Consider the following 9,999-nt stretch of genomic DNA (forward strand, 5'->3'; position numbering starts at 1 on the left):
ATGCTCCACAGGAGGTACGGCGTTCTCTTCTGGTTCCATCTGACCACAGGACCTTCTCCCAGTCCTCTTCTGGATCCTCCCAGTGCTCTCTAGCAAACTTCAGACGGGCCTGGACGTGTCCTGCCTCAAGCAGGGGGACACGTCCTCTTTTTAAGGGGGAGAACTTGTACAATTGGTGGCTAATAAATATTTTTTTCCCCCACTGTAGATGTCACTGATATATTGATCATAGATCAGCTCCTGGACGTTTCAGGGCTGCATCAGGTTTGGGTTCAGTTGAGGCTGATCCATCAGCTCCACATTGATCAGTGTGAAAAGCATGACACGGCAATTCAGCCTCATGGTCCACACACACACACACACACACACACACACACACACACACACACAGACCTCACACTGTTCAGCTGGAATGTGTTCCGATGCAGTGAGGATCAATGATCTCTGGTTCTACAGGTTCATCAGCTGGATGGACAGCTTCTGAGGCCGACGCCCACACAGTTCGGCCTTCGGTCCTTCTGAGGCCGACGCCCACACAGTTTTGGCAGACGTTGACCAACGTTCACAGGGGACAAAACCCAGTGGGCGTGTCCCTCTGGTCCGTCCACAGGTGAGGTGTGTCCGTTAGCATGAGTCACATGTCTGTTTAATGATCAAACACCTGCTGTGTTCATGTTGCTTTTAGCATTTAGCTGTTAGCGTTAACCTGCTTGCGTTTAGCTGCTAGCGTTTAGCTGCTAACGGTGAGCTGAGGTCTGTTACCCTACGGACACGCGTCCTGTCTGAGGCTGATTGGACAAAGACTTTCTGAGACACGCCCGTCTGTCTACCTGAAGTAACACCCACCAGGCGTAGCCATGGCAACAGTGACCACCCATCTTCAGCGAGGTCCTCTGGCTCGTGTTGTTGTTGTGTTGTTGTTGTCCTGTTTTCGTCACGTCAGGCGTAGGTGTGAATGTGGGCGGGGCCTGTTCTGATAGGTGGAGAACACCTGTGGGTTTCAGGTGTGATTGAGAAACAGGGCGTGTCTGGAGGTACAGACACGCACTCAGACATGAGTCAGAGAGAATATTTACCCCAGAGGCAACAGGAGGTGTCTCCATCCCTGACGTGGTGGGGCATCGGGGACCCACCCCCCAGGACAGGACCAACAGTCCACCTGCACCTGACACACACCTGAGTTTGATCCTCAACCATCATCCGACTGTCAGGTGACTCCAGCCTCCAGGGGGCGGAGCTACACCCTCAGGTGAGACAGGGCTGGGTGTCAACAGCTGTGTGGTTAACCTGGACCCCTCCCATTAGGTCATCTAGAGTCCCCCCCCCGTTCAAACGTCTAGAACTCCCCACCCTGTATAAATAAAATAAGTAAATAAAACGTACGTAGAGTAAATAAACTGTTTAGAACAAGTCGTCATATTGATGTCATCAATCATTGGTCCTGGACTGACAGGTGGAACTAATATCTGTAATCAATGGAATGACAGCGTGAGACTGGAACACCCCCCCCATCACGGGACGTCCTCATGACCGGACACGCATCAGCTGGATGCAGGCCCCGCCCACCCTGACGCCTTTAAAAACGTATGGATCAGGACAGATTGACTGTGATCAGGTCATAGCTGACCTGACCTTTGACCCTGGTGAACAGGTGACATCACAGGTAGTGTCTGCATCATCAGGTGTGAAGACCCGCCTCCTCCACCTGGTGCAGCCTTCACCTTCACCTTCGCCTTCACCCAGCGGGGCGACATGTTGTGGTCAGAACCTGACGTTCCACTGGATGTGGTTCACCTTCGACATCCCATGAGCCTCTGGGGCGCAGCGCGTCTGGGTCTCTGCAGCAGAGGCTGATGTTCAGGGTTTGCTGAGTGAGCGTGTGCGACGCCACCCCAGCAGGGCGCAAACATGACACCAGGTCCGTAGGCGGGCGTCCATCAATACCTGATCAATACCTGATCAATACAGGAGCTCCTGGTTCTGATCCGAGCCCCCCCCCCACACACACACACACACACACACTCTGGCTCAGTGTGACCAGCGTATGTGTGTGGGGGGGGTGAAGTCGTTTGGATCGGACCGTAACGCCCCGAGCGGCGCCAAACAATCCCATCATGCTCTTCGGTCAGATGACCACCAGGGGGCGTCCTCTGCTTCCATTTGCGCCCCCACGTCACCGCTGCTGGACGCAACATCACGTGTGTGTGTCTGTGTGTCTGTGTGTGTGTGTGTGTCTGTGTGTGTCTGTATGTGTGTGTGTGTGTGTGTGTGTGTGTGTGTCTGTGTGTGTGTGTGTCTGTCTGTGTGTCTGTCTGTGTGTGTCTGTGTGTCTGTGTGTGTGTGTCTGTGTGTGTCTGTGTGTGTGTGTCTGTGTGTGTCTGTGTGTGTGTGTCTGTGTGTGTCTGTGTGTGTGTGTCTGTGTGTCTGTGTGTCTGTGTGTGTGTGTGTGTGTGTGTGTCTGTGTGTGTGTGTGTCTGTCTGTGTGTCTGTCTGTGTGTGTCTGTGTGTCTGTGTGTGTGTGTCTGTGTGTCTGTGTGTGTGTGTGTCTGTCTGTGTGTCTGTGTGTGTGTGTCTGTGTGTGTGTGTGTGTGTCTGTGTGTGTGTGTCTGTGTGTGTCTGTGTGTGTGTGTGTCTGTGTGTGTGTGTCTGTGTGTGTCTGTGTGTGTGTGTGTGTGTGTCTGTCTGTGTGTCTGTCTGTGTGTGTGTGTCTGTGTGTGTGTGTGTGTGTGTGTTTCAAGCAGAGATCACACAAAACTATTTTTTAGTTTTAATAAAATCTATAAAACACTCCACATAAAACACACCCGCCCCCCCCCCTTCATAACAGTTGTGTGCTGCTGGTGCGATCCGGTCAAACGGGGGGGGGGGTTTACAAAGGGACACAAACAAGTTGTTTTTGTTTCAGTGCTCCTCCTCTGACTCCTCTGATTGGTCCGTGTTCTCGGTCTGAGCAAAACAAGCTCTAAGCCCCGCCCACTGCAGGAGTCACAAGCTCCTCCCCCCTCCTTGCCCATTGGCCCGTCGTGAAGCGTTCCTCTCCTGCTGGCGCCTGGTTTCCTCCCCCCTCGCCACAGCCCCCCCCCCCCATGATCTCTGGGTGGGTGGGGGGGCTTCTAGAGGACGGATAAATACATAAAACTGACCTGAAACACAGACAGGTCGCCATGGCAACCGTTGGTGGCTCCTCAGTGGGAGCCAGAACGGGTTCACGTGCCCCCCCCATGCTGTAAATATCAGCTGGGGGCGACCCCCCAGGGCGGGGCAAACACCCGTTCTGATGAACAACCGACTGCGTTATAAAAAACCATTATAAACAGTTTTCTAACGCCCCCCCCACATTGAGTCCTGCTCCTGGGGGGTCCAGGCCTTTTTCCTCCTTCGTAGGATGAAGTTCCGCCTCTGAAGGGATGTCATCAACTAAAAGGCCACGCCCACAACAGATCCAGAGTCCTGTCCCATGAAGCTGGATTAACCTAGTCAGGCTTCCTCTTCCTGATCTGGCTTCACTTACCCAGACATCCACCCTCCAGATTTTCGGTCCCATAAAGCCGGCTATCAACTCACTAATTCAATCCAGACTTGTCCACTCTAGATCTGTACGCGCTCACATAAAAAGGGCGGAGTTTGCTGCATGCGACCAATCACAAACATGCAACAAACCGGCCCGAGACGCATATTTCACAACGGAGGAGCAAACAATAATAATTAATAAATATGATCAATAAAAAACAATAATCCAGCAATCAGCAACACAGCTGCAGCTGCCATACGGAGCAAGGATCTCTGGGAAAACATGGCCGACTGCGTCAATGAGGAAGTTAGTGTTCATTGTTCAGCCAATCCCAGCGGATTACAGCCATCCCTAAATATTCTCTCTGCCTGAGCGCTCTGCACACAAGCTGTGACCCGAGATCCACCGGGTTCTCAGGGAACGGACGGCCCGTTTTCAGGAGAACCGATTGGTCAGTAGGTGGGGCTGTTATACCTGCTGAGCTCCGATTGGTCAGTAGGTGGGGCTGTTATACCTGCTGAGCTCTGATTGGTCAGTGGGTGGGGCTGTTATACCTGCTGAGCTCCGATTGGTCAGTAGGTGGGGCTGTTATACCTGCTGAGCTCTGATTGGTCAGTGGGTCGGGCTGTTATACCTGCTGAGCTCTGATTGGTCAGTAGGTGGGGCTGTTATACCTGCTGAGCTCTGATTGGTCAGTAGGTGGGGCTGTTATACCTGCTGAGCTCTGATTGGTCAGTAGGTGGGGCTGTTATACCTGCTGAGCTCCGATTGGTCAGTAGGTGGGGCTGTTATACCTGCTGAGCTCCGATTGGTCAGTAGGTGGGGCTGTTATACCTGCTGAGCTCCGATTGGTCAGTAGGTGGGGCTGTTATACCTGCTGAGCTCTGATTGGTCAGTAGGTGGGGCTGTTATACCTGCTGAGCTCTGATTGGTCAGTAGGTGGGGCTGTTATACCTGCTGATCTTATCCTGAACTTATCCTGCTCCGGAGCAGGTTAGGTGTTCAGCATAGGTTACCATGACAACATAGCCTGATAGAAAGTCAGCCACCTTCATGGTACCGAAAAGCCAGGGTTTAGCCTGAAGTTATCTGGCTAAGCCGTGATCCAGCTTCATGGTACAGGCCTCAGGTCACTCCTGGTTGGATGGGCGGGGCATCGACCCCCCCATGTACTCCAGTGCTAGGGGCGCACCTTCAGGTGTGTGACCACTGAATGGTGAGCACACAGGTGGGGGGGCTCCAGAGTCAACGAAGGCTTGTCACTGAGACCCAACCCCGTGTGACCCCCCCAGCAGGAAGTGGTCAGACTGCCTCCCAGTGGTCAGGCCTGGACCAGCACCTCCAGGATGTGGTCCAGCTCGTTAAGGTCCATCAGGCGCGACGGGAGCCCCCCCACTCTGACGTCCTCGTCCGCCCACAGCGACACGATTGGCCAAAGGGAGGCCGCCGCCCACAGCGGGGGCGTGTCCAGCGTGTCGTACATGGATGTGTCGATGTCCCTGAAGACGTCATCAAGGGCGAGGTCGCTGAGGTCACCCAGGGGGGGGTCTCCGTCGCTGAAAACCCCCGTGGCAGGAGGGGCCCTCTGCTGGTCGGGTGGGGCGGGGCGCTCCTGAGGAGGTGGAGCCTCTGCACAGCCGGGACAGGTGAGCAGCAGACGGGGGGGGTCGCTCTGCATGTCCTCCTGGAGCTGCCTCAGCGTGTTGACCAATAGCACGGAGCGCCGCAGGCTAAGCCCCGCCCCCCCACAGTAGGGCTGCAGCTTCTCCAGGCAGAGACCTAGGACCCGCTGGCGCTGCTGGGCCAGGGCCCCGCCCCCTCCAGGGCCCTCCATGGCGCTCTTCTTCTTGTTTGCAGCTGGGACTCCGCCTCCCTCCAGCTCCTCCACGTAGCTCCGCCTCCGTTTGACGCCGCGACCCAGCATGCACCTGGAGACAGGGACACCACCTGAGTGCAACGTGTCCGACGCATCCGACCAGACAACACGACTGACCCGTCCCCTGACCCCCCAGAGCTGTGGGGGTCCCGTCCCCTGACGGGGCCCAGCTGGTTTGGACCATGATGCACCAGCAGGACCCACGAATACTTCCTGGTTCTGGATACACGTCCTGAAACGGAACGACAGTTCCCCCCAGGAGGATCCGGTTCAGTTGGACCCCCTGACCCTAACCCCCTGACCCTAACCCCCTGAACCCTAACCCCCTGAACCCTAACCCCCTGACCCTAACCCCCTGACCCTAACCCCCTGACCCTAACCCCCTGACCCTAACCCCCTGACCCTAACCCCCTGACCCTAACCCCCTGACCCTAACCCCCTGACCCTAACCCCCTGACCCTAACCCCCTGAACCCTAACCCCCTGACCCTAACCCCCTGACCCTAACCCCCTGACCCTAACCCCCTGACCCTAACCCCCTGAACCCTAACCCCGTGGCGTCATCAGAGCTGCTGCTGACGTAACACACTAACGACTCCCCCCCCCCCCGGACGTCAAACGGGAACCCGCGTTAGGGTAACTTCACCGAAGCGCGCGCGACATCCCCGTGAGCCCGTCCGGCGCGTGACCACAAACTTACGTGTCGTTCCACCGCGTCATGTCGGCGCGAGCCCGTCTCGTGCTCCGTCCGGTGTCCGTTCCTCCGCCACCGGAGCAGGAACCGGAGGGGCGTTCGGTCCGCCGGGGGGGGGGGGAGGCGGTGACGCCAAAGGACGAGCCAACGTGATTTGTCAGCTCCCTCGGATCGAGGCTCCGCCCCCGCCTCACGGGGCAGCACGTGTGTGGACGTGAGTTCCGGTCGCGAGCGCCTGCTGCGTTCACGGCCGAGCGACAGAATCGGAAACCGGAAGGGGAAAGTGGTGACGTGAGGGAGTCCGTGGACTTTCGTTCGACACGAGTGGAGGTGGTTAATTTATGACGTCATAACCTTTCAAAAAGCTCATCGGGTTCAGGACCGGAACAAACCGGAACCTCAGAGATGATGATCGGATGCGTGTCAGACGTGACGTCATGACTCACCTAGTTTTACTACCGAGCTGTTGCCATGGTTACACATGTTGTGTAAAGATGTTTCTGTGCTGACGAACAAACCCGCTTACAGATGTCAGGAACCTGTTCCGGTGTTTCAAGTATCGCCCTGTGAATTCTGGGTAGAACTGAGGAAACAACGAACATCTAGAAAAATGTAATCGTGTTTATTATTTTATCATCGAATAAATGTCACCAATCGGTTTGACAGGATCACTCCAGACGTCCCGCTTTGAAACGAGCACCTGAACGCGCCTTGAGGGACACGTGACTCACAGGGCGGCTGGGGAGTGGGGGGACGCACGAGGAAGCAACACCAAATAAGGAAACGAGGCGTTCTTGTCCTTCCGTCTCTTCAGTTCAGTTTAAACCGTTTGACCTCAGACTGGATTAAAGACTTAGTCTGTCAGTTAGTCCAGTTAGATCAGTTAGTCCAGTTAGATCAGTTAGATCAGTTAGTTCAGTTAGATCAGTTAGTTCAGTTAGATCAGTTAGTTCAGTTAGTTCAGTTAGTCCAGTTAGATCAGTTAGTCCAGTTAGATCAGTTAGTCCAGTTAGATCAGTTAGTCTGTCAGTTAGTTCAGTTAGTTCAGTTAGTTCAGTTAGTTCAGTTAGATCAGTTAGTTCAGTTAGTCCAGTTAGATCAGTTAGTTCAGTTAGATCAGTTAGTTCAGTTAGTTCAGTTAGATCAGTTAGATCAGTTAGTTCAGTTAGTTCAGTTAGATCAGTTAGTCCAGTTAGATCAGTTAGTTCAGTTAGATCAGTTAGATCAGTTAGTCTGTCAGTTAGTTCAGTTAGTTCAGTTAGTTCAGTTAGATCAGTTAGTTCAGTTAGTCCAGTTAGATCAGTTAGTTCAGTTAGATCAGTTTGTCTGTCAGTTAGTTCAGTTAGATCAGTTAGTCCAGTTAGATCAGTTAGTTCAGTTAGTTCAGTTAGATCAGTTAGTCCAGTTAGATCAGTTAGTCTGTCAGTTAGTTCAGTTAGTTCAGTTAGTTCAGTTAGATCAGTTAGTTCAGTTAGTCCAGTTAGATCAGTTAGTTCAGTTAGATCAGTTAGTCTGTCAGTTAGTTCAGTTAGATCAGTTAGTTCAGTTAGATCAGTTAGTTCAGTTAGATCAGTTAGTCCAGTTAGATCAGTTAGTCTGTCAGTTAGTTCAGTTAGTTCAGTTAGATCAGTTAGTTCAGTTAGTTCAGTTAGTTCAGTTAGATCAGTTAGTCCAGTTAGATCAGTTAGTTCAGTTAGATCAGTTAGTTCAGTTAGATCAGTTAGTTCAGTTAGTCCAGTTAGATCAGTTAGTTCAGTTAGATCAGTTAGTCTGTCAGTTAGTTCAGTTAGATCAGTTAGTCTGTCAGTTAGTTCAGTTAGATCAGTTAGTTCAGTTAGATCAGTTAGTTCAGTTAGTCCAGTTAGTCCAGTTAGATCAGTTAGTTCAGTTAGATCAGTTAGTTCAGTTAGTCTGTCAGTTAGTTCAGTTAGATCAGTTAGTCCAGTTAGATCAGTTAGTTCAGTTAGATCAGTTAGTTCAGTTAGATCAGTTAGTTCAGTTAGATCAGTTAGTTCAGTTAGATCAGTTAGTCCAGTTAGATCAGTTAGATCAGTTAGTTCAGTTAGATCAGTTAGATCAGTTAGTTCAGTCAGAGGGAACAGACCAACAGTCAATCGTTGCACCTTTTATTATAAAAAATATTTACAAAGATGCTACAAGTTTTCCTGAATATAAAATGCATACATTGTACAGGTAACGTCTTTGAGGTTCTAGCTCGGGTCGGGCCACGCCCCCAGGGGGCGTGGCCGGGCTTCAGCGTGTCTGTAATACTGCTGTGTGTCCATACGCTCCGGTGGCCTGAGTTTCCTCTTCATCACCCACACAAGGAACAATTTAGAAAAATGCATCTGATTCTTCACATCTGCAGGAGAAAGGCAACCGTTTGCATAAAGGGGTCAAAGGTTAAAGGTCGATACAATCAGAGAGACGCGACTGCATAGAGGTCTGAGCACCGCCCTGGATCACCACCGCTAGAAAAACACGCCTTCTAAAAACCTGGGACGGGGCATTTGAATCAATATTTTATCAGGCCTCGTGGTAGATGTGATGGGGGGGGTCTGTACCAATAATAAATACAATAAATAAAGGAATAAATTAGAGCGGCTAATGCGCACAACACAAACGTTATGGCTTCTGGATGCAGGTGTCGCCCCGTTTCTGCTAACGCTTCAGAAAAACCTCCTGATCTGGATCTGAAGCGGCGCAGGAAGCTCCCCGCCGCTGGCCGTTAGCGTAGCAGACGCCGTTAGCGTAGCAGACACCGTTAGCGTAGCAGACACCGTTAGCGGCGGACAGGGAGTCCCTGCGTGGCGTAAAGCTTTGAGAAGTGAACAGACAGCGTCTCAGTGTGACAACGCCAAACCCTGGAAGACACCGTCTGATTGGCTACAAGAAAAACACTAAAAATACCAACGGAGGGGGGTGGGGCCCCCCGCGGGAGAATGCAAAAAATATATTTCTATATACACACACGTATATATACATATATTCATTCATAGTTGCTCAGCTCTTTAAGAAAATATGCATTGATGATAGATTTGATTACATGTGTTCAGGCGTGACGTGACGGACGCACACGCCAAGGAGCAATGCATCATGGTCGTTAACGGCGTCCCGCTCCCAGCAGAACCCCCCCTCCGTCCAGGTGTGAGCGTGCGCCCTGGGGGGGGGGTTTCAGGAGCCCACGATGATCTCCATGATGTGGTCCAGCTCGTTCAGGTCCGACCTGCAGGTGGCGCCGGAGCTGAGGGGGGCGGGGCCGTGGGAGGACAGGCTCTCCAGCAGGTCGTAGGGGCCTATCTTGGGGGCCCCTTGCATGCCCGTCAGCACCGTGTCCAAGTCGTAGTAGGAGGGGTCTACGTCCGAGAACAGCTCGTCCAGCGCCGGGTCGGGGGGTGGGGCCGGGTGCTTGATCTCAAACGTCCCGAACACCCCACCCCCCACCCGGGGGCGCGCCTCCCCCTCCTCCCCCTCCGACACACACTCCTCGCTGTCCTCCTCCTCCTCCTCCTCCTCTTCCTCCTGCCAGCACGGCCCCATCCCGAAGGGCCCCCCCAGGTAGGAGGCGGTGCCCAGCTGGGCAGAGACAGGCGCCATGGCGACCTCAACGTCCCCCTCCATCACCACCTCCTCCGACCGGTAGCCCTCCTCCGGGGGCTTGGGGCCCGGCCCCGCCTCCGGCGGCCGGCACAGCACCTCGGTGGCCACCAGGCGGTCGGGGGGGCACTGGGCGGCGGCCAGCGCCTGCGTCATCAGGTGCCAGGTGCCGTCCTGAGTCATGTCCTCCTGGATCTGCCGCACCGTGTTGGCGATGAGCACCGAGCGGCACAGGGGGGGCTCCACCAGCATGTGGCACAGCTGCAGCTTGATGAGCGACATGTCCAGCAGCGACTGGCGCTGCAGGCTGTAGGACGACGCC

General features: G+C 53.6%; 2 protein-coding genes across 3 annotated transcripts in view; both read right to left on the reverse strand.

Moving 5' to 3' along the window:
* Positions 1–2,761: 2,761 nt before the first annotated feature.
* LOC137610610 (SERTA domain-containing protein 3-like) lies at positions 2,762–6,212 on the reverse strand. The gene is made up of 2 exons (XM_068338282.1): positions 6,087–6,212; positions 2,762–5,439 (listed from the first exon to the last, which is right to left on the reverse strand). Exons 1-2 carry the CDS (start codon positions 6,104–6,106, stop codon positions 4,833–4,835), a joined length of 627 nt encoding a protein of 208 aa, XP_068194383.1. The 5' UTR covers positions 6,107–6,212; the 3' UTR covers positions 2,762–4,832.
* Positions 6,213–8,192: 1,980 nt separating this feature from the next.
* cdca4 (cell division cycle associated 4) overlaps positions 8,193–9,999 on the reverse strand; it is a 5,831-nt gene continuing 4,024 nt past the window's right edge. For both annotated transcript variants that reach the window (XM_068338280.1, XM_068338281.1), the window contains one exon: positions 8,193–9,999. This exon is cut by the window's right edge and continues 131 nt beyond it. In XM_068338280.1, coding sequence (XP_068194381.1) covers positions 9,255–9,999 — 745 coding nt within the window. In that variant the 3' untranslated portion in view covers positions 8,193–9,254.

The sequence above is a fragment of the Antennarius striatus genome, chromosome 17, assembly GCF_040054535.1.
Source record: "Antennarius striatus isolate MH-2024 chromosome 17, ASM4005453v1, whole genome shotgun sequence".
Lineage (NCBI taxonomy): Eukaryota > Metazoa > Chordata > Actinopteri > Lophiiformes > Antennariidae > Antennarius > Antennarius striatus.